This window comes from Curcuma longa, chromosome 4 (assembly GCF_044706935.1).
Source record: "Curcuma longa cultivar G26 ecotype Majalengka, Jawa Barat chromosome 4, ITB_CL_G26_1.1, whole genome shotgun sequence".
Classification (NCBI taxonomy): Eukaryota; Viridiplantae; Streptophyta; class Magnoliopsida; order Zingiberales; family Zingiberaceae; genus Curcuma; species Curcuma longa.
In genome coordinates, this window is record NC_133864.1 from 3,478,570 (window position 1) to 3,503,618 (window position 25,049).

At 37.9% G+C, this 25,049-nt stretch overlaps 3 protein-coding genes across 5 annotated transcripts in view; 2 read left to right on the top strand and 1 right to left on the bottom strand.

The window, feature by feature from the left end:
* The window catches only part of LOC141826429 (uncharacterized), an 80,797-nt gene that overhangs the window by 38,989 nt on the left and 16,759 nt on the right, over nucleotides 1–25,049 (top strand). Inside the window, 1 exon segment of the mRNA XM_074713669.1 lies at nucleotides 12,883–12,889. Coding sequence (XP_074569770.1) covers nucleotides 12,883–12,889 — 7 coding nt within the window.
* On the bottom strand, nucleotides 945–10,707 carry LOC141828449 (putative E3 ubiquitin-protein ligase RING1a). 3 transcript variants are annotated; one of them, XM_074715878.1, is made up of 10 exons: nucleotides 10,516–10,707; nucleotides 10,352–10,409; nucleotides 8,580–8,638; nucleotides 2,905–2,986; nucleotides 2,650–2,770; nucleotides 2,512–2,553; nucleotides 1,888–2,418; nucleotides 1,689–1,796; nucleotides 1,395–1,592; nucleotides 945–1,247 (listed from the first exon to the last, which is right to left on the bottom strand). In XM_074715878.1, exons 1-10 carry the CDS (start codon nucleotides 10,694–10,696, stop codon nucleotides 1,191–1,193), a joined length of 1,437 nt encoding a protein of 478 aa, XP_074571979.1. In that variant the 5' UTR covers nucleotides 10,697–10,707; the 3' UTR covers nucleotides 945–1,190. The 3 variants fall into 3 exon arrangements, with proteins under 3 accessions (XP_074571979.1, XP_074571981.1, XP_074571980.1); XM_074715880.1 differs by having other exon boundaries at nucleotides 945–1,320; XM_074715879.1 differs by having other exon boundaries at nucleotides 945–1,320; nucleotides 1,888–2,442.
* LOC141828452 (protein RICE SALT SENSITIVE 3-like) lies at nucleotides 14,817–17,452 on the top strand. Its single transcript, XM_074715884.1, is given in 8 exon segments — nucleotides 14,817–15,515; nucleotides 15,587–15,637; nucleotides 15,732–15,851; nucleotides 16,120–16,225; nucleotides 16,308–16,349; nucleotides 16,434–16,490; nucleotides 16,558–17,064; nucleotides 17,067–17,452. Coding segments are annotated over 8 exon segments (1,200 nt in total). The 5' UTR covers nucleotides 14,817–15,372; the 3' UTR covers nucleotides 17,241–17,452.

Sequence of the window (25,049 nt, forward strand, 5' to 3'; positions counted from 1 at the left end):
GTTGGCCCGTGAATTGAGAAAATTTATTTTTTCTCCAAAATTTAAAACTAAAAGAGAAAATTCAATGAATTAGTGGGTCGACCCGTTTAAAATGCAATACAAATTTAAAATTTTCAATTTGACCCGTTTAAACTACAATCCAAACTTAAAAATTTTAATAATTTATATTTTTTTTATTTTTTGATAGGTCTGTGAGTTGACCCGCTTAACCCGCGACCCACCTTAGATTGAGTTGGATTGAAAATTTTTCAACCTGTCAAGTTGGTGGATTGGCCCGTCCTACCCCGTCATATGATGAATTTCTAGTGGATTAACCTGTCTTGTCATGGATTGACCCGTTTGATAATTCTAAAACTAGATCTAAATCGATCAAATTTTTAATTTTTGAATTTTGTATACCGATTTGAAATGTTTATAGTCAATCCAAGTTTGGATCACTTGATGGCTAAGGAAAGATCACGGACAAGACTCCCTTACATTCCCCATTGTCTATGGTAAGAAGTTGTTAATGATATAAAGGGCATTTCAAATTTTAAGGGGGTTTTTTAAAAAAATACTAAATTATTATGTGAAAAGTCAACGGGTGAAATTTGGACGAGGCATATCAAATTTTAAGGGGTAAATTTGTAAATTTTTTTTACTAACTTATTATTATCGTTTTCCAACGAACTGAGAAGTTTGTCAAAATTTATTAGTGATAATAGAAAAGAACAATAACTAATTCTTCACATTCCAATTCAGCTCGCAAGAAAAAAAATAATAATAAATTTCATGTTAAAGATAAATATCAAATTTTCTAATTTATATTCATTTTCTTAACAATGATTGATATTAAAACCAAATGTTTACTTAATTTTTCCCCTTCAATCTTGCCTAAAATTATTTCTAAAAGCATTTCCTTTTGCCTGAAATTTCTATGAAATATAAGGATCTCTCGTAAAACAACTACAACAACAAAGTCGAACTCTACTCCATATTTCTTCTGCCATAGTTTGTTAAATCACAACTGTGAAGAACAACACAAAGATTCAATAGCAAAACTCATCGAAATCATTCTCGGAAAATGTTTTGTAATAAAGTATGAGACAATTTTGAAGACCTTGGAACGTAATCGGTATGATCATGTTAATTTTTGAACACGAACAAGAGACTTACTTTCACCCATCTTTGATGAAATCCTGAAGCAATTTCTACGAGCGAATCCAAATCCTCCTGAAATCTTCTGCTGTTTGTATAATATATACATCCTTGAATTCAGGAAATAAATGAAGAACTGGTGAGCCCTTTCTATGTTTGTATTCCCATATGGTAGATCAAAACCTGAACGGTGAAAATGGACTAAGAAGTGGACTTAATCGTGAGAAACTAATCGGCTGTCAGTTGCAATAACTCACCAGCTCTCCTTTGATGAGGAAGGAATTGCACAAGGTTAAAAGTGATTCTTGCGCTTCTAACTTTTGCAACCCGGAAAATAGTTCGCTACTAGCTGAATCCATGGAGCTCGATTGGTTGGTCGCAGAGGCTACACGTTCCCGTGTTCTTGTATATATCTGAACTTCTTCAGCTGGAATTGATGTCTGAAGAGCAATATACTGCGCATGCAAACCCACATTGTTGGCTTCCATGTCAAGAATTACACAAGTATGTTTTTCAGGTATTGAAATGGGAGAGGAGAAACAGAAACTCACGTCACAGAGATGTCTAATTGATAATGTTGGTCGGCAACAAAGATTTGGCTGTTCCAAATTTGGTACTCTCTCTTTGTCCAGAGGAACCAAGGTCAGATGCACATCCAACTGAAAAAAGAAGTTAGGTAAAGATATAGCTTTTGAGAAATTCACAACATAAGGTACAAGAAAAATGATAGTGTCCTTACTGTTATTGTACCTCATCGTCATTGTCATCTAAACTTCGGAGATAGTCCACCAATTTGGTTATTCGCCCACCCTTGAACATCCGACCATTTAAGCCACTCATATTACCATGTCTAGTTTGGCTGCGTGCGCCATTCTTACCCCATGCAAGAATATCTCTGCTCCCAGCTTGCAAAGATGTTCCAATGTGCTCTCTGTTAGCTTCGCTATCAACATTATCATCGCTGCCAGCACCAGCATTGATTTTGGCAGGGGAGGATCGTGGCGTGCTCCACCTCTTGCGTCTTTTTTTGAGCCTTCTATCCGGAGAGGGCTCATCTGCAGATGAATCATTGTTTACAATATCATTTGCATTTGCTTCATCATCATCATCATCTGAGCTTGCAGCTGTAGCATCACGACCGCAGCTACCACCTCTCCCAGAGTTGCGATAACTTCCCTGTGATCTTCTAACAAAAGCTGCAGCTGTGGATTTTGCTGTTGACTTTCTCTTACCAACAGCCTCAGATTGTCGTCGAAATATCTCAGCTATGGATTCTTGTAGCTTTTGTGGGGGAAAAAATGTCAACTAAAAGGTATGGAGCTTAAAAAAATTAATAACTTATTGTGCCCTTAGTCTCCTCGAATAAGAATGTACCTTCTTGTTCCGGTACATCTCTTCTTCGTGAAAAGATAACTCCTAAAGCCAAAGGATTGACAGAGTGAAGTAACCATTCTCAGCAAAAGGGAACTGCATAAAGTGCCTGATGTACAAACAAAATTCAGAATCACTTACCTCTTCCTCATACTTATCAATATCTGGGTACAAAGCTGCAATAAGTGCATCATAATTTGGGTCGTCTCTTAAAGATCGCCGACTCGCACAATGAGTACGACATGCTGGACATTCATTGTTCCTGAATGAATAAGAGCATCTCAGCAACTTAGTTCAAGTGCAAGAACAACCAAGCTAGTTATATTATTTCAGAACCAGTTAGACTGGATTTTACTCCAGTATCAGCTCAAAAGGTAAATATTGTTTGCAGCATACCCAAGCCGCATTGATTTGTCGATGCACGCCCTGCAAAACCGGTGCAAGCATTCCATGACCGTCCTCGTTTTCCTGATTATACCTGGAAAATAAAAGGCTTCAGCAAATCTTAAGGACGAACTTCTCATTAGAAGGGCTGTAGGAATGTGTGCAAACATTCATTGTCACAATAAGAAGAAGCAGAAAGAAACTTATGGATAACAACAAGCCATAAGGGTTACCGACATCATAATCATCCAACCATGCAAGGCTCCAGGGATATTATCCTTCAACAGAGCTCTATGGAAAGCTATTAATCTTCAAAATCAATTTAATTCTTTTATATTATATTAACTAGAGTTTTGTTTGATTTACCTCTAATGCTTCCACCCTAATTGATTCAACTCATGTATGTATTGCTAAAAAGATGAACACTGCTTTTATTTCCAAAACAACTTTCTATTGCATTCTTGGATGGATTATACTGGGCCAAAAGTTCACCACCTATATCCTCACTTTGTCCTATTAATCCCTTTTTCACAACCTCCGCCTTCACATAATTTACCTCTCTCAGTTTTGTTGTATTTTCTTTCTCATTTTTGTTGTTTTTAGGGATTAGTACATATGGTTTCATTTACTTCATGTATTTTGCTGATCTTCAACTGGCACATCTGTAACAAGCCGATTTATTATTTCAATCTGATTTAATGTCCATAGGAATCAATTAAAGGAGAAGCTGACCTGTCAAGTTTATCTCTAGATTAATCCATATATAAAAAATTGATAAAATCGGAAGGGAAGAGATCAATTAACTAAACAATGTGATAATCATAAAGATATTTTGTCAATGGTTTGGAACAAAACTGCATGGTTGCAAAAGCCTTACAAGCAAGAGAGTTATATCAAGTATAAGCAATATTCATATGTTTCCTGCATTAGAATGAATAAAAAGAATTGCTCAATATGAAGAGTGAGGAATTTGATGAGTTGAGAAATTACATGATGATTATGCTTCCTAAAAGATTGTTAATGTTTCCCATTAATTTATGATTTTTTGCATAAATATTACATGTTTTTTCAAATTGGTAAGAATAACAGTTCGACTAGTACAGTGCATCAATATAATTCCCATATCGGTTGTAAAATAATCCTGTATCATAAAATATGAATTTAAAAAAAAATCATGCCAATTTGATCAATATTTGATCTGATGTGATCATGGTTTGAAATATAGTTTCAAGCTAGGATTTGGTCCCCAACTATGATGTGGTGCAGATGTTGTGTTGGGCATAACGTCATGTGGTGCTGACCACATAGAAGAGAAAAGGAAGAAGACCTATAGGAGGAAAACAGAAGACTCCCTCTTCTCCCCTCCAACCACCACCCCCCCCCCCCCCCCCCCCCCCCCCCCCCCCAACACAAAGAAAGTTTGATCTCGGTTGCTGATGGAAGCTTCATCACAGTTGCTCATGGAAGGTCAACCCTGGTTGCTGAATCTGATGCCGATGTGGTGGATGGGGTGAATACTCCGAGATGTTAGTGTTCTATAGAAAAATACACAATGGAAAGTAAAGAACACAATAAAAGCACACATATATGCAATGATTTAACATGGTTCGACAACCTCCCAAGGTTCATCCATGGCCTATGATGCTTCAAGTGGATCACTCTCAAATGTCACTATCTTTCTTTCTCCTCCTCAGTTAAGCACTGAAGGTGGAAAAACATCTTAAATATTAGGGTATATGATTTTCAAAATATAAGAAGAAATAAATACAAGAAGCTTGACAATGAAACAACAATTTTATGCTAGAAAATAGAGAATTGTTACTTTCGCATCTACCTCAGCTCCTTTTATAGCCTTCTTATTGAATTTAAACTTGTCTACTGTCATGCTGATGTGGTAGCCATTAGTTGACTCCAACATCTTATTCGAATCCTATCGTTACTTTTCTATCTTCGACCCTATTTGAATCAATCCTAAAGTATCAATCGACTGTCCTATCCTAAGATTGTTCAGTCAACTAGCAAACATTATATAAGTTTGTCGAATGATGAGTCAACTATTTCAACCACAGTACCCCAAACAAATCAATTTGGAGTTTTAGTATATTAGTCGACTAATTGGATCATTGGTTGACTCAGCCATTAATTGACTCATTTCCCGTCACCTGGCAAACTACAATATTTTGAAAAAAAAAAATTTCGTCACATTTTAACTAATCTCCAACCATCAGTCTACTAACAACTCTGACTTCGACTATATCTATGGTTGAGTCTACTTAAATTGTCATCTATCCTTGTCCCATGTACACAAGTCACTCCACTCACATTTCTCGTGGAATCTTTCCAAGTCTTGAAGTCTTCTCACATTAAGTTACTCATCTTTCAGATGCACCGAGCTTTCAGCTCCTCTTTTTGTGTCATCCTTCATGCCTTCGCTTATGTAGTTCTTCCTTCAACTTTGCACTGCTCTGATGCTCCTTATCCCACGGTCCCTTAGATGCTTGTATCATCCTTCTCCGATCTCCATGGATCTTGTTTAGAAATCCCTCAAATGTTCACGACATCCTTCTCCAATCTCCATAGACCTCATCTTGTAGTCTTTCAAATGGCCACACCATCCTCTGATCTCCACGGATAATCCCTATGTTATCCTTTGATTTTTATAGACCTCGAGCCATCAATCACCTTGGGCATGCCAAGTCAATTGTATACATGGTAGATCTTGCACAACTTCACATGTATATTAAATAAATCGACAAATCTAACTTAAACCCTTTGCCCAACTCATCAAAAAACTTAACTGCATAAATGCAAAAGGGGACAAAAATTCCAGCATTGGTCACTAGCGAAGCTAGACTACAAAAGCCTAGCCTTTGTAATTGCTCACAAAATTCTAGCCCTCACTGTCACTTGCAAAGCTTCATCTTGGTCGCTCACGAAAGCTTCAATGCTATTGCTCATTGAAGATTAGCCGTCATGGAAGCTCTATTACCACAACTTATGGATGCTTTATCATAGTCACTTATGAAAGCTTGGTCCTCACTTTGTATTGAGATTCTCAAATTTGTTTCGCATGCCAATAGCCAAAACTATAAATTTTTCAAGTGCCAACTGACACAAAATGATTTTCTAAATCATAAATACAAATAATATTTTGTACAATTATAAAAAAGGTTAAAATAAAGTTACATCTTTTAAAACTAAACTCCACAAATTAAATGACACTACACTCTCAAAGAAGAAAAAAGATAAACTTGTTGTCACATGTGGAAGTAGACATATCCGGAAGTGTTGAATCTTAGAGTCAATGACAATCTAGAATTAGATATTTTATCACATGAAGACTAAGACTCAACGATTAGAGTGGAATTGACACTTGATGATGATTGAGAAGTGCATGTCTTACAAAATTTAACATTGACTATAATTGAAAAGAAGTATTGACACAACAAAACCATCTTCCTCTTCCACTCCATGTACCATTAAGTAGTAGTTTCTTTCTCTTGTCAATTGCTTTGTCAATAAGAGTTGAAATCAACAAAAAGTGTGAACTTAATAATTGCAACCAATGACAGTGAAATATCATATTTTGCATTTCATTTCAAATCTCAATGAAGTCAAAATCAAACAATTCTTTATATCTATCTCATCAAGATTTGCTTAAGTCTCCTTTTCTGTTATGAATCATGATCAGTGTGTTCCATTAATCATATTGGGCCATTAAATATGAGCTATGATCCTTGCAATACATGATTGGTTACAATTACAGTTAAAAAATAAAGCAAAATGATTCACAGTACGAACCTCAAGTTGACAATTGTAGAAAAGTTCTTGTATTTGCATTTTTCCTTTTTAAATAATCTTAAAACTAAACTCCACAAACTAAATAACAGGAGGTTCTCAAAGAAAAAAAGTTGAATTTTTTATCAAACGTGAAAGTGCAGAGGTTAGGTAGTGTTGAATCTTGAAGATAATGACGGTTTAGAACAAGAAACTTTGGAGATTTAGAGTCAACAATTAGAGTGGAACCAACACTTGATGATGATTGAGGAGTATGTGTCAGAAGAAGTGTTGCCACAGTGAAGTCATGTTCCTCTTCCACTTCACATATCATCAAGTGGTAGCTTCTTTCTCTCGTCAATTGAGTCGATGTCAATAAGACTCAAAATCAACAAAAATGGTTGAACTCGATAATTGTATTATTGTCGAAAACCATTGACAATGAAATATCATGTTGTGTGTTTCATCTCAAATTTCAATAAGAACAAATCACAATACTTTGTATTTATCTAATCAAGATGTTCTTTTCTACTATGAAGCATGATCAACATGCTCCATTAATATTGTGCCATTAAATATGAATCATGATCCTTATAATGCATGCCTGGTTACAATTACAAGTCAAAAATAAGAAAAATGATTCATGGTGTGAACCTGAAGGACAAAAGTAGTCGAAAAGTTCTTGTATTTGCATTTTCTTTTTTACATAATCTTTATGTTATAGGTGTGAATTTTTTTGAATCATATATCTATAAGAGAATCGTGTTAAGTAATTTGTTTATATGCACTATGCTGTTTTATTGACCGCAAATGGTTTTTAAAACTTAACTCAATTTCCAAAATAAAGTAGCTGTTGCACCTCTTCAATTCAATCCAACACAATGGGGGTGTTTGGTTTAAGGTTCCCTAGATGTAAATGTTCCATTGAGTTCTCGAAATTTGTGCAATGGACAGATGATGGGTGTTTGAGTTTAGATGGTGAATGTACATATAGGGTTGGAGTAACCAGAAATTGGGGGTTGGCAAAAAGGACCTGTGGAGATCCTTTTTGCCAACCTGAAAGTTCAAATTACACATCTACCCTTGTGAAAAATATATAAGAATTTTTTCGAGTTTTTTATTCTCTGAAAACCAGCCCCCAAATCACGCCCCTAGGTTTCTTCTCGTCGCGTACTGGTATACTGCTTTTCATTTTTTTAAACTAAAATTGAAATAATTTTTTAATTTTCTTAGTAAGGGTAAATAAGTAAATTGACATCCAAAATACAACTCAACCTCATATTCACCAAGCACTCCATTTACATTTACATTTTCTCAACCTTTTCTCAACCCCAACTATACATTTACATATTTTCAACCCCAACTTTCCGTTAAAAAAATACAACTTAAAACCAAACACCTCCAATATTAGCATTGAGGTGAAAAAAAAAACACATTGTTTGTCAATCAGTGTTGTAGGCCGATGATTTTTTTTTTTTTTTTTTGACGTGGGTAGAATTTGAGCATGAAGCTCCTGCTTTGATACCATATGAAAGTGATTGGCTAATCACTTATCACAAAAGCTTGAGCATAATGAAAGGAACAAACTTAGAATAATTACATTCTTAACAAATAGCCAAAGAAAGCATGCAGAAATAACTAGGAGAGAGTTCACATAAACTTAACGAAATATTCCACATAGTCAAATTTGTTCCATCTTTAACTACCAAATATGCAACATTGGAATATTTTTTTCAATAATATGAAAAAGTATAATTTGAATTGAAAATGTATGTTAATCGTGAAGCTAAAGGTAACTACATAAGCAGTATAACATGCAGATAAAATCTTAAAAGCCAGAATTTCCCTGAAGTAATCAACAATCAAGGTGACATGTACCACTATTTAAACTTTGGATCAAATGGGCATACCTAAACAGATAGGGCATTGTACCTCTTTGCGTATGTCTGCTAGTTTCACTACGACAAATCTGTAAACCAAGACAAGAATCATATTCCATGTAGGCAGCATATTTTTCTTTAAATGCTGGAGCATTCCAACCTCTGAAGGAGTAGTAAAGATAACATGGAAACAAAATAAAGTTACGATGAAATTTTTTTGCTAAATTAAAGTTTGAATTGAGTGAGAAAGTATCGCCAAATTTAGTCAAGGGAAAAGGTATGCAATCAGCACAAGGCAGGAATTCTTTGTAGATGCATGAATTTATAAATTTGTTGACATAAAAGTTAAGCATCATTTTGAATTGAAGTTGAAAAATCTTTGTCAAAATTGTAAGGTAGAACATGGATTTGAACGAGGTCAATGTACAGACTCCAAACAAGAATATATAATTGCTTTTGTACACTTATGTAAGTGGTGATTATTGTAGATAGTACACAATTTAAGGTCCTTTATCTTTTGAGTTTCAATTAGTCTGAGAATGAACGTTCATTGTTTCATAATTCAGAATTCAGCATTAGTTTAGGAACTTAGATCTATCAAAAAGTGTTAGCAATGTGAAAATTGAATTTCCATCAAGATAGTATGTCCAGAATAATAGAAAGCAGCATCAGCCAAGCAAGAAGTAGCTTAACTTGCTACAAGAATATTCAGTACAACACGCAAGTCACTCTAGCATCTCTCATAGTATGTCAATAATATTATTAGGATACTATAATCACTGTGCTACTATATGGTATCATAGTAAATGCCTAAGAACCATAGTTTTCATGTGTCCAAACCAAGAATTAATGATAATTCCATATTTTGAATGTTTTTCTAGCTTACAAATCTAAGTTGAACAGAATCTAAGTAGAGTAATCTGCTCCACAAACTGAACCCAGATAGATATAACTGAAATGATCACATTCAATGCCAGATAATGCTACAAAGAGCGGGAAGCTAGAAAGGCCTCCACAGACCATAAGAATGATCTAAGAGTGTCTTTTTAAAGAAAAATTGTAACAACCTTAAAATTGACATCTAAAAGCTACCAATACATACATATTGCACAAGTAAACTCAGGTTAAGCATTTGTTTCTCTTTTCTATATCTTGTAATTTGAAGTGATGGATTACACCATGGAGTTAGGAAGTGATATAAGAACTACTCAAATTAGCTAGCAGTTACCTGTATATAATGCCAAGGGATTTTTATATAATCGATTATGGCACCTCAATTCTTATAACAAGTATATCGTCGAGGAATTCAACCTACCTAGCTACCATATTTGCGTATTTCCCTTTTCTAAGTTTGAAGTTCACAGCATTGTAGCAATTTACAGGAGCTAAGGGATAACCAGGGAGCGAGCTAACGTTGGAGGCGCCGCAAGTAACGAGAAGCAGGTCGCATTCCGTACTTGGATGTGAAACAATCATCAGTCGCAGATAACCAATAACAATTGGCGTATTATCGTAAAAGGCAACATCTTTAGCATACACATGAGCGTCAAGGTCCCAATTCCCAACTCTGCTAGCTCAAACTAACGATGCCCGTCCGGCCGCAGCCGTTACCAAATATCGTCAGAAGACGTGAAGGTAGCATGATCAAAAGGAAGACAAACCCCTGACGAGATCAGATCTACTGAGCTGGCAAGCGTTCGCCGGCGACGGGCCAACAAAGCGAACGCCACCAAGACCATCCCGAATCCACGAAACCAAAGAGAGAACGAGAAAACTAAACGACAAGGAAAAGAGGCACTTACTCATCCGCGTACTCCTCATCGTCCTCTGACTCGCTGCCGCCACCTTCCCCGTCGCAACCTGCGTAGTCAAAACAAACGCCGCCACCGCGGCAGCCCAAGGTTGAGCTACCTCAACCAAAATAAAAAAAAATTGACACAGAGAAGGAAGGAGGAGGCGTGGTCACCACTACCATCCTGTTCCTGCGGCAGATTGGAGGGCGATTTCTCCTCCTCCTTAACCGCCGTTACCACGGCTTCCTCTTCCTCATCCTCCTGATGCTGCAGCTGCGAAGGGGGCGCCGGAGAGGCGTCATCGGAGGACGGAGGCGGCGGAGTAGGAGGCATCGGGCGCTTTTGGGCAGGCATTCCGATCGGAAGCGACGAGATGGAGAGCCGCAGAGAAGCGAGGCGTCGCAGGCTAAATACGCCCTCCCGTCCTCACTGTGTATACGTATGCATACGTATATATCTACACAATTTCCCCGTATTTTTCGTTTTTTTTTCTGTTGTGCAAAATTTACAAATACACCATCCATATTTAATCAAATTTATAAATAGATTGATGCGCATTAAATGAAATACAAAAAAAAAGCTTAAAAAATATAATTATATTTTTATTAAATGTTTCTCAAAATATTTAATATTAATAATTAAAATGGGCTTGACTCGGCCCACGGGCCAAGCATGCCCAAGGCTTGTGGGCCACAACCGGGCCACGGGCCAAGCATGGCCTAGGCTTGTTTATTTTAATTATTAATATTCGCCTATTAATGTTTTTTTTTGTTTCATTTCATATAGCATAATAATTTAGAGAGTTTAATTAATTTTAAACCATGTAAAAATATTTTGTAAAAAATATTAGTTTGTATGATTTTATATTAATATAAATAACATGATCGAATCTCCACGAGTAGAAGGTTTAAACATAAGTCAAGTGTTAAGATCGTCTTTCTTCAATATATTTACGCTCTTTCATTACAGTTGAGCTAAGCATCAAAGGACGAGAACGACAATGATGTTAATGGTGATTCAAACTTTGCTATGCACATGGCATTATTAAAAAGGAAAGGAATCGATTATAAAGGGGTGAAACAAGATACATGGTTCCAAGAGAGGGTTGCATGCATCCTATGAGTCAGACTATTATTTGAGGAATCAAACTCTTGACATGGTAAGTCGAGATACTCAGGCAGCCCGAGAACATAAATTGATGAGTCAAGATGTTAATAATAGTCTTAGAACCAATTATGTGATGATTGACTAGGGACTTCTGTATCATATTCTATTATTAATAAAAATAAAATTTTTTATTATTATACTTACTTTATATTTGTACCAAATAACTAAGTATAATAATGTCATTGAGTAGCTAGTTCTAATCTACATCATATCGATTGTTTGAGTCGATAGTGAGATGATGTATAGAATACTACTTTTAATCATTCCTAATTAAACATTAATATTCAAGGATCATATTAATACGTTGAGACTAGTATTTAGGTCAACTGGATGACTTGATCTCATAAGTCATGGATATGGGATATCGAGTTGACACATGAGTATATATTAGAGAATGTATATTAAATTAACCTGGTATGAGAAAATTTTATGGATCGTTATATAAGTGTCATAAACTTTCTCATGTGATGATTGGTATGAATAGTCCTTAAACCTGAAGTCACTACGGTTCCCTACATAAGGAGTTATGTACTTTGGTGTCGTCAAATGTTACTTGTAACAGGGTGGACTATAAAGGTGATCACTGGGTATGTAACGAATTATGCCAAGGGATGTAAGTGATGTAGATAGGATCTATCCCTCCCATATGACGGGAGTGATATCTTGAGGTCTCTTGATAGAGTGGGACCACGAAATGCTTGGTCATGCTCAAATGAGTCAATATGAGATATTGAGTTCATTTGCTTGAGTGAGTCTCTGGGGATCAAGAAACATAAAGATTGATAAGAGGATGCCACAATTTATGCCTCATTGATCAATCTAGATATCTAAGGATAGATATGGACATTATCATAGTCACAAAAGTTATGTCGAATCTCGACATTTTTGTCACTTGGGTAGCAATGATGCATTGCTAAATGTTACTCATTACTTATGTTTCTAAAATGGATTTTAGAGACATTGTCAACGTTACGAGAACCTATTGGGTCACACACAAATAACATTCTATTTTGGAAATGAGTTTATTTTAGTTTGACTATAGAACAATTAAGCTCATTTGATAACCAAGACTTAAGTTAGACTTAAGTTGATTGAATTTGAGTTAAACTCAAATTAAACTAAGATGATGGATGAAGGTTGATTCATCATGCATGATTAATCCACATTAATCATGCATTGAAGAAGAAAAAGTTAGCATGCATCATTAATAGATTAATCATAATGAAACTTTTGGTATTCATGACTTGGGTATAAAAAGAGTTTTTCTTCCCAAAAGTTAGGTTGGATGTTCATCTTCTTGGCCCCTTTCTTCTTCTTGGCAGAGAGTATCAAAAGGGTTGCTAGCACAACTAAAGTTTTCTTCATAAAGTAAGTGTTCGTGTAGATACGCATAGAGACATGGGCATTTGAACGTGCAAGAAATCCGACAAATTTTGGGCAAGCGGGATAAGTGAAGAGTATGCTCCAAAGGTATATCCTATTAGATAGGATTTTGTAGATCTAACTTATATGCGTTTTTTTCGCATGAATCGCTCAAGGGATTTTTTTTCGTATGCAATTTATCGTTTATCGCATAGAATTCCATACACAAGATACTTAGGACGTTGAGCACTCTAGTCGATGAGTTGAGGTGCTCAAGATGTCAAGCATTTGTCCGAGCCAATGCATCAAGTTGCTCAAGCGGCCAAGCATCTAAGTTAATGGGTCGAGATGCTTAGGCTACCCAAACCCCTGCATACTTGGAGATGTACAGCTAAGGACCACACATTATTGTATATGACTAAGTCTATTAAACATAAAAAAAAATAAAATAAAATTATTATTCTTTAGATTAGGACATAACAATATGTTTATTTCACAAACAGTACCATCAAACTCAACTCTAGCGATAAAGACAACCGCGTCCTATTCAAGCTCAACAACCTTGTCGACGCACAAAGTGACTTGGCATATCCTCAAACTTCAACTAGCTACCTACACTCAGCTGGCTCATCTACGACCATGCACCATCCTAAAACAAATAAATCTAAAGGCACTTCCCTTCCTTTCCCATGATTAAACTAATCCCCCCAACAGTGCATTTTTGTTGTTTTTCCAAGTCATGTGCCTAAACAAAAGGGCGAAGAGTGCTAAGCAGCAGCAGCTCCATAGCACAATAATGGCGGTCAAAGAGGAGGAGGAGGCTTAAGGTCTAAAGAAGAAGGATTGGATTCAATGCAAACAATAATGACAGCCACCACTCAGTGGATCTCTTATCTCTTCCATTAAACAAACACTTGTTAATTAGCTAGCTAGATCATAGACTTGCCATTCATGACTCAGCTGTGTGCATTGATTTCTGCAATATGTTTTGCTTTGTGGAATCTTGGACTTTGTACTATATTGCTAATCTATGTCTGCATTTGTCAGGCAGGAGCAAGGGGGCAAGTTGGATCTCTGAGCATGGGCTAATCACTACTTTTAGGAGCCAGTCCCAACTCAACTATTGTTACTGTATTTTTTCTTCTTCTTCTCTTTCTCTTTAAGTATGTGTTTTAAAAGAATCAAGAACTGAGAGGTGGAGATTGAAGGAGACGAGAAAACAAACTGCAGTGGTCCAAATCTAGTTCCTCAGCTGCTATAAATCTCCTTTGGTCCTCACTGGCTTGTCTTCCTCCCCACACAAATCTCCATCAACCCCACTCATGTTGTCAGAGACGGCATGGATAATTTATTCATAAAAGGTTAGAAAAGGGCCATTGGAAGATGGTAAAGATACAGATTCCTGCCCTGGTTAGGCAGGTGAGGAGGAGGAGGAGGAAGAAGAAGAGAGTGGGAAGAGGCAGATGGGGGACCAGATCTTGTAGTATCCTATTCCTACCCAAAACTTGAGGGTTTGTTCAACTCAAACCTCATCGTAATAGTGTTATGAGTTCGCGGGTGATCCAAGGAAGGTTTGAATGGCTTCCGATCGATCGACCCCCGCAATTTCTGCTCTTCCCCCTCGTTGCCCATCCAGCGCGATCAGCTACAGTGGCTCACTGTTGGCTTCTCTTGTCTGCTTGCGAACTCTGCGTGAGCTCATCGAATTGCTGGCGAAAGCGCAGCCAATCTCCCTCGGCCCCCCTCCTCTTCCTTTGGCTTTCTTTATGCCTCACGAGGCACCGCCCCACTGCCCTCCCAAACTCTCACGTGAGCTCCCTCCCAATTCCCTCACCGATCATCATTTCTGCAGCACAGCATCGCCAGCTGCATGCATGCATGCAGTCAGTGCTCAGTGCTCCTCCTCCGCCTCCTCCTCCTTGTTTCTTATTTGGAGAAGGTGCTGCTCGATTAAGAATACTGCATTCTTAGTGTTCAGTTCCGCTTATCGTTATGTTTGTCACAGGATGGGTAGGGTTGTAAATGGAGTACTGGTAAAAAGATGAAAGTGACCGAAGGGGTTAAACCTTGAAGGGCGGAAGCATAGGACCACCCGTTTTCCATAAAGAAAAGAAGCATGGAAAGTAGGCAGCATAGCGAGCGAGCGAGCATCCTCATGTAGAGCTGCAAGGAGCAATTTCGCCACTGCCTAGAAGTAATAACCAGATGCTAACAACTCCAGAAATCTACACCATTCCGTCAAAAATTTGCTCTTTTGTTAACCAACTGGAGCAGGGAAAGCAAAGCTGAGGTGGAGATGTTGAGAGTGACCTGAGTGAGGAGAAAGATAAGGAAGAAAGAAAGCCCCTTGCCATTTCTCTCCTCTTCTGCTCTTTAGTAACTTCTTGCTTTTTTTTCCTTTCCCCTGCGCCACTGTTGAGTGGAGGAAGGTAATTAGGAAGGGAAAAAAGAGAGGAGAAGTATATAGAGAGGAAGATAGAGAAAACAAAGGGAACAAAGAGATGGTGGGCTCAGGAGGTGTAGGGGGAGATGGTAGTAGAAGCAAGGAGGCCGTGGGCATGTTGGCTCTCCATGAGGCTCTGAGGAACCTCTGCCTCAACTCGGACTGGACTTACTCCGTCTTCTGGACCATTCGCCCTCGCCCGTACCCTCCTTCTCCTTCTTTCCTCTCCCTCTTTCACCTCACCAACTCTTCTCCCCCTTCTTCTCTTGCAGGAGGTGCAGGGGCGGCAATGGCTGCAAGATTGGCGACGACAATGGCAACCTGTGAGTTGCCTTCTTAAGTTCCATGGCAAAGTTGGGATCTTTATCATTAAGTTTGGATTTTGATGACGAAAGTTTGAATCTTTATGGGGTTTAGGATGCTGATGTGGGAGGATGGCTTCTGCCGGAGCCGAGTCGACGAGATGGATGCAGGGGAAGACCCGGTGAGGAAGGCCTTCAGCAAGATGTCCATTCAGCTGTACAATTACGGAGAAGGGTGGGTATTTGGTTGGTGGTGTCCATTAATGATCTTTTCCACGAAAAGAGGGCGCATTTAGAGTTTGCCACAAGATGATGTTGTTGTTGTTGTTGCTTCATCCATCTCCCTTTCGATTCTTCCCGGTCCTCGGGCTCGTTGTTAGTATCGGTCTGCAAAAGGGAAGGAGGAGGGTGGTTTGGTTCCCACTTTCGCTTTTTTTTTTTCCTCTCCTTTATTTTCCTCTCTTTTTGCGACTTTAATTTGATCGAGAGATCGATGCGAGCAGGTTGATGGGGAAGGTTGCTTCTGACAAGTGCCACAAATGGGTTTTCAAGGAACCTTCTGACTCTGAACCCAACATCTCCAACTACTGGCAGAGCTCCTTCGACGCTGTATCTCACTTTTACTGACACTTCCAAACACTTTTTTTTTTCACTTTTGTTTTATTTTCCTTTTCTTTTCTGTTCGTGGCAGCTTCCTCCTGAGTGGAATGATCAATTTGCTTCTGGCATCCAGGCAAAATCTTCCTCTGTTCTTCCAAGAAGAAAAATTTGCTGTAACATTACTCTGTTTTTATACTCACAAATCTTTGTCGAACAGACGATTGCTGTGATTCAGGCTGGGCACGGACTTCTGCAACTTGGCTCCTGCAAAATTGTAAGTAAAGTAAAGTGTTATCGTCGTCGTCGTCAAGCTCGTGTTTGAAGCTTTGTGCATGTATCAGATACCTGAAGACCTGCACTTTGTGCTGAGGATGAGGCACATGTTTGAGTCATTAGGATACCAATCAGGGTTCTTCCTCTCCCAGCTGTTTTCCTCCACTAGGAGCGGTTCTCCTTCACCATCTGCAGCAATGAAGCAAATTCCGAGCAGGCTGCCTCCGCCGCCGCCGCCCCCACCGCCGCCTCCAATCTTCAACTGGAGCCACCCTTCGCTTGCTCCAATCCCTGCCATGGCAGCTGCCCCTGCTTACCACCCAATGGGGCAGCCCAATTCAGAGGCACAAATGGGGGACATGGTGCAGGAGCATGAACCAGACCTCAAGTGGCCCAATGGCCTCTCCTTCTTCACTGCTCTCACAGGCAGGACAGACGATACCAAGCTCCTCTTCGGCGCCGATTCGAAGCCCGGCGGCGGCGATGATCACCATCAGGCACTTAGCAGCGCGAGCAATGCTGATCAGGACCTGATGAGCGCAGAGAGCCAGCATTCCTGCAAAGGCAGGAAGATGAGAGCAGCAGCAACAACAAGTTCAAGAGGAGCTTGACGTTCCCCGCGAGAATGTCGCTTTCGTCTTCGTCGTCGCTCGACCACCAGCATCACCATTCAGCAACGCCTCAGGGAATGGATTACAGAGGCTCAGACGCAGGGATCTACCAGGACATCATGGAGACCTTCTTGGACTAATTGATCATCATCTCATGCTTGTTCATCTGTCTTACTATTAATAGATTGCAGATTAGCTTCTCAAGGATTTTTCTTTCTCTTTTTTGTTTGTTTGTTTGTTTGTTTTTTACTTCCTTGAAGTAGATTTTTAGAGTGATTGTAGCTGAAATTCAGGATTAAGATGCAAATATAACTCTGCTAATGTTGTGGCAACTTTGAGAGAATGAGAATGATAGTGAGAGATTTCTCTTGTTTTTTGTTTTGTTTTGTTTTTTATTTTGGAAATAAAACATCTAGTCCTCCTCTATAAGGTTTCATTGATCTATCATATGAAACGTTACAATTCATCAAAATCTTCATTTTAGTTTCGTTCGTTCGATCGATCGACTAACCTTGTAGTAACCATAAGCTCACCATACAATCATTTTCATAGTCATTGTTTAGATTTAAGCAATATGTGGACTTGTATGGTATCGGCTAGTTCATTTGGTTAAACCGCGAATTATAAAATGTTAGATCGGTCTTTGAACTTTAGCTATGACATAAATCGCTTTGATCGAATGCCAATTTTTCTGCGATAGGGTTAGAAATCACCCTATTCTTTGAGTTTGAACATTCACCATATTCCTTGATTACACTAAGGCTTACATAGTTACCTTTGTCACTAATGATAGTAACCCTACTCTTTGGCAAGAGTTTGACATGATAGTAAAATGTTCACTTCGCCGCCTCCCAACGGCGAGTGAGCTCACAGCCTCACGGCGATCATTTGGTTGCGAGCTCACGACAGGCAACTGGTTGTGAGCTCACTCTTGATCGTGAGTTTGTGAGTGCTATCGCGAGTCCATCTCTTCTTTCTTTCCAATAAGTAGTTCTTCTTATTATCCATCCTTCGTGATAGATTCTACCTTTTAAAAGTTTTAAAAATGTGAAAAATATTTTAAAAAAAAAGAATTGAAGAATAATTAAATATTATAATTGTAATATTTTAAATCAATCTGCTTATTGGGCCGGCCAAATATCTAATTGTTTTAATATGAATCATTTAGCTCTAAATTGAGGCCCAAAGGCCCACCGCTACCTCCATTGAATTAATGGGGTAAAAAATTACAAGAACGTTCCTTTTTATTCAAATCCTCAAAACAATCATTTTTCATTTATTATCAAAATATTATCACATCTTACTTTAATCTATTTTATTTTCAAAAAATATCTTTATCTAGTGTTGTTATAACAACTATGATTCATACTACTAATGTGGAGGTGAGTAAGGTTCCACGTGATGGGATCCTTGACTTGGTTAATATAGAGTCCATGTGAGAGATTTCTGAACTTGGTCAATATAGAATCCACATAGAACAAACTTAGACTCGATCAATATAAATCCTAATTAATCTGATATCGTGAGTATTAAGTCCGAGTGGGTGGCGCTCTAGAGTGCTCGAGCCTGAGTGGATGACGCCCGAGCCCAACTGGGTGGCACCTGTGTCCGAGTGGGTGGTGTTCTTGAGTGGGGATGATCCCGTGCACCATAGCGCCTGAGTACAATAACATCGTGAGAGTATAGCATCTCGAGTCTGAGCGAGCGACGTTCTTGAGCACTGTAGTATCTCGAACATCATCGCCTTAGTACCATAGCGTTCGAGTAGTAGCATCCTTAGGCACTATGGCTTCCCAAGTACTTGAATACCTGAGCCCAAGTAGGTGATGGTCCCGAACACTATAATGTTTCAAACATTGTAGTTGCATTATTTTGTCTGCTCAAGTATGGGAGCATTGTGAAAGCATAGAAGAGGCGTTTATAGAAAAGACACCAGTTACAAAAGCTAAAGGACAAATCTCTTGGAAGATTGGCTCTTAAAGTTTTGCTAGTTCTTGGTAGACATCAGCCAATAGCCAATCTGCTAAGAGTGAATTCGTCGACAACCAACCATAGTTGACTCGTCGAAGGCCGACCAGGTTGAAGAAGACACTGATGTGACCCAAGTCAATAGAAGAAAGTTCTGCGGGAGTTGATCCATCCCTCGATTTTAGACCGGAACAACTACTATAAAATGAATATTTTATCTCTATAAATATAGTCAATATTGGTCAATGGGCCAGGTAAAGGCACACAACAGGCATATGACTTCTTCAGGGGCCTGAGTCACAAAGAGCCATGGGCATAGATAGTACGGCAACAGTATCTACAGTCGAGCCATATGTTTACCTTATGGATGTTGGTCCACCGGAGGCTGCCCATACGAGATCGACAGGATTACTTGGAGGACATGAGTTGTACCTTTTGTGGGCATGAAATGGAGATGCAGTTGCGTGTTTTCTTTAGATGTTGGTCGGCCGATCAGTTGTAGACAAAGATTCGATGGTGGCTGGATATGCAGCACAAGATGAGCACATACAGGAGGATGTTGCGGGACTTCAGGCACCGCTATAGAGGAATCAACAGTCTGGTGTAGGCTTGACACTTTGCCATGTTATCCATGGTTCACCTTATATGACAAGCAAGGAATATGAGCAGATTTAAGGGAGTGAGCTTTAATGTAGAGGTGGTATTCAAGAAAATACAAATACATGTATATAGGTCCTTCGACATTTACTCAAACTGAGTGGTCGCCTAGGGATACCATTGTAAGCCGCTATTTTATATACACACACACATTTACCTTCAATCAAAAAAATATATTGGTCCATGTTATGTCGTAACAGTTATGAATCATAACTGCTACAACATAGAAATTTTATCTTTAATTAATATTGATCAATATTATGTTATAGCAGCAGTTATGTATTGTAACTGCTACAACCAAGGGCATATCTAATGTAGGCCCAGTGTGAGCAGATCCATATTGGAATTCAGGTAAAATAAAAAAATATTAATTAGTTCCAATTTGAGAGGTTGGTAGTAATTCTTTGCCCACACAATCAATGGGCCTAGATAAATAAATGATTTTATATTCAAAAGTAGGGTTGACAATGGGTCGGGTTTGGGTCAGAATCCATATCCTTTGTCCTCATCTTCATTTATTATATCCATCCACATCCCCATCCTCATCCTCATCCCTATCAAGTATTCAACTTCCATTCTTGTCCCTATACCCATCGGAGGATGAATATCCATCCCCATACCCATCAGAGGATCGGATATTCTATAGGTCCCTATTTATACATGAGTATAGGGACTTATTCTAGACGATTTATTCTAAACAGAATATTTAATACGATTTATTCTAAACAGAATATTTAATAGAATATTTAATATATATAATAAATTAAATATTCTAACACCCCCCCTCAAACTCAAGGTGGTAGAGTAGAGATCAGCTTGAGTTTGCTCAATAACACAGCTCAAACAGGCGCCCCGTCTTGCGCCCCGTCCCAACAGTCTGGCCCGTCTGCGAATCCTGAACCTGATGTGGTGGCTAATGAAGGATTGACAGATAAAAGCTGAGTGAGCAGTTTCTGGATATCCTAAGAGTGGGAATAGTGAATTGAGGCGGCGAACAAATTCGAGAAGAGACCCCAAGGCGGCGGTCGTCGAGTGATGGATCACTTCGCGAGTAGAAAGGAGCAGTATGGCAGAGGTTGCTTCACCTCTGGTTTCTCCACGCAGCGGCGACCTCTGGTAGGGCAGAAAGCGCGTGAATCGCGCGGCGGGGCAGAAAGGGTCACTTGCGGCCGTCTCCGGCAGCCGGCAAACAAGATCCCACGGAATCGCGCGGCGGGGCAGAAAGCGCGTGAATCGTGCGGCGGCGGCTTCTGGTAGGGCAGAAAGCGCGTGAATCGCGCGGCAGCGGCTTCTAGTAGGGCAAACAAGCGCGTGAATCGCGCGGCGGGGCAGAAAACGGGTGAATCGCGCGGCGGCGTCTCCGGCAGCCGGCGAACAAGATCCCACGGAATCGCGCGGCGGGGCAGAAAGCGCGTGAATCGCACGGCGGGGCAGAAAGCGCGTGAATCGCGCGGCGGGGCAGAAAGAGTCACTTGCGGCCGTCTCCGGCAGCCGGCGAACAAGATCCCACGGAATCGCGCGGTGGGGCAGAAAGGGTCACTTGCGGCCGTCTCCGGCAGCCGGCGAACAATATCCCACGGAATCCTGGCGACTTCGGCAAGGATGAAAGGGGGGCAAGGCCACTGGCGTGGAACTGAGCGACGTGGAACAGAACGGCGGTCGTCTGCCTTCACGTCCTCTACTTTTGCGGGCGTGCGATGGTCGCGAGGTGGGCAGCGGGCGCGAGGCTTGCGGGCGCGAAGCGGGCCTCTGCGATGGGACGCTGCCTTCGTCGGTCTCGGGAACTCGCTTGTTTGCGTGCGTGCGGAGAAAGGATAGGCAGGGCTGGCGGCAGCGAACAGGAAGCCGACGCGGAAAGGAAAATAGGCAGCGGTGCTAAAAAAAACCTTAGGCTCTGATACCATGTAGGAAAATATTTCTATTCAGAATTGATTGAAATATTACAAGCCATAGGTTCCTATTTATACATGAGTATAGGGACTTATTCTAGACGATTTATTCTAAACAGAATATTTAATACGATTTATTCTAAACAGAATATTTAATAGAATATTTAATATATATAATAAATTAAATATTCTAACAATACTAATAATTTTTTCTATTACATCCAACTACCATCATTAAATAAAAATATAATAGAATTAACATCATATCCAACAAAATATAATTCAACAAAAATCAAATAAACATCTATTAGCTACTAGGGGAGAAGTTGAAAAGGAGAAGGAGAAAACCAAATTTATTTTATTTTTTTTTCCTTAATTGGTTATCGGTGAAATTAAAGAAAAAAATAGTTAGCGAATATATTCAGGTCGGGTATGAGTAATTTTACTAGACCCACCTTCATATCTGTATCCAAAAATCTCCATATTCTATTACCAATTATTTAATCAGATCCAAAAAATTCTTCTATACCCTCCTTCATTCGGACGAGTATAATATCCTCCATCGGATTTGAAGGAAATTGTCATCCTTATTCAAAAGCTAGGGATGATAGAGGAGAGTAGGTGTATGCCATCAAGAGAGATTGTGATGGAAAGATATTCGAGCATGCATTTGATCATAATTATCAACTATGAAGGCCACTTCCACCTGTTCATTATTCTAGTTAGTGAATATATTTGGGTCGGGTATGAGTAATTTTACTAGACCCACCATTATATCTATACCTGAAAATCTTCATACCCTATTACCCAATTATTTAATCAGATCCAAAAAATTCCTCTATACCCTCTTTCATTCGGGTCGGATATAAGATCCTCCATCGAGTTTGAAGAAAATTGACATCCTTATTCAAAAGCTAGGGATGACGGAGGGAGAGTAGGTGTATGCCATCAAGAGAGATTGTGATGAAAAGATATCCGAGCATGCATTTAATCATAATTATCAACTCTGAAGGCCACTTCCACCTGTTCATTATTATGAAGCTCTTGGTTTTAGTTGTGTTGTTCTTGGTGATTGCTACCTCTACCTATTCAGCGGTAAAGATCTATTAAAGGGATCAATGAAGCATGTAGTCTTCTACAACGTAAGGACAAACAAATGAAACAGAGCTCCAGACATACTTTGGAAATACCATTTCTAGTTCTTTTGATTACAAAATTGAGACATTTAACTTATTAGAGTCAATATTTTCATTTGATTTTGTATTTAATCTATACTTGATGAAATATATCTTACGAATTTTAAATGAATTATCGACGATATGGCAAAAGAAAGATTAGAATATTGTGAATGCAATAGATTGGGTACAAATATGCAAATACCAACTTCAAAGTATAAGAGATGATGATTGAGATTCATTTAAAAAATATTCATTATTTTTTAGCAATATTATATTGATATTTTTAAAATGGATGATATATTTATATTGGGTACCATGATGAATGATAATTTTATTATATACGTAGAGAAAGATAATTTATTGTATAAAAATTTCAAAATATGAAGATTTAAAAGAACAATTGTAAGATAATTATTTTATAGTACTTTATAATTATAAGATTTTATATTTTATATTTTATTAATTATATTATATTATTGTCTATGCTGAATCAAGATCCTAGCTTCGCCCCTACAATATAGATAGTTCATGTCTGATCATATTAATCAATATTATATTATAATAATTATAAATTATAACTATTATAATATAGATAATTCATCTCTATTCATATTAATTAATATTATATTATAACAGATATAATCTTGTAACTATTATAATTATATATTTATAATAGATACAATCATACTATTGCATAGTTATGGTATTTACAAGATCATAATTATTACAATTATATAATTATAATAATTATGATCTCTTAGTTATTATAATTGCATAATAGTTATAAATCTATAATTGATATAATAATATAAAAAATTAAAAATATGTTCGAGAATAAAAATGGATTGAGACATAATACGACTTTTTGGATAATAAATGAAAATTGACGTCCATCCAATAAAAAAATTTTCCTAATTAATTTAAGAAAAAAACATTGAATATGCAAATTAGTTTAAAAGAAAATAGTCCCATACACGTCATACAAGATGGTCGCGCCATTGCTGGCATCCTTCCAGCCAATCACTGTTCAGATAGAGAAGTGTGTCTGACAAAAACGTAGATTTTGTGGCGAAACATTGCCGACAGCAAAAAGGCGAGAAGATCCATTGCATCTTTGCATTCCCATCCGACAAAATCTCAATTTCATAAGCAAATTTTACAAAATTTTACTTCCCCTTCCATAGTTTGAAAAATATCAAAATTTCCCCCTTCAGCTCCTACATCATAATCGATTTCATTTCACCCCTAAAATCTTTTTTTTTTAAATATTTTTTATGATACATATTTGCTCAAATTAGAATGTAAATTGGCATAATATTCATAAACAAACTCTAGTTCAAACATATAAAAAAGATACATGTGTTTATTTATATTATATAAATTTTATTTAAATTATCTACAATATATTTAAATCGAGAATAAAAAAATAAGAATTAATTATTTAGTTAAACTTAGCTTTAGCCTTTAGATTGATAAGCTTTACAATAATAAACATTAGGGGTATGAATTCTAGTATAAAAATTAAGTGGACATCTCTTATTTTTTTGTTATGGTTAAAAAGATATCATATTTTTTAAAATATATTTAAAAGGCATCTCATCCTATTTTCATCTTGAGAATACCTTTATTTTAGAGTTGTTATAGCAGCTAATCGAAGTTTGTATAATGCAGAGCAAAATTATTCTAACTTAATCAAAATTATTATATATTAACTACTATTTTATCAAAAAAATTATTGACTTAATTAAAAATTTTCAAACTTATTGAAAATGCTCGCTTTAATACTATTATAATAGTTATGGATATAGTCACGTATAGTAGTTATGATTATCACTATTATAATGTATAACAATTATAACTATAGTCTATAGATGCTATCATTGTTCCCATGAAGGGGTGCAATAATAAAGTATTCAAAGGATTTCAAAGAGGATGAATATCAAAGGTTTACCTTTTTGTATGTGTATAAATGGTGCTTTGAATTTATTCGATAGACAAAGTATGAGAAAGTCTATCTAGGGGTGTAAACGAGCTAAGTTGCTCGTAAGCTATTCGAGTCTTTCGAAAAGAAGTTTGTTTGATTAAGTTAACAAGTCGAGCTCGAGTTTGATTTCGAGCTCGAAAATATTATCAAGCCGAGTTCGACCTTAACAGTATTTAGTTCGTGAGCTTACGAATATGTTCGTTTAAAGGCTCATGAACATGTTCGTTAAGAGTCTCGTGAACATGTGTGTATATATATATTACATGAATTATA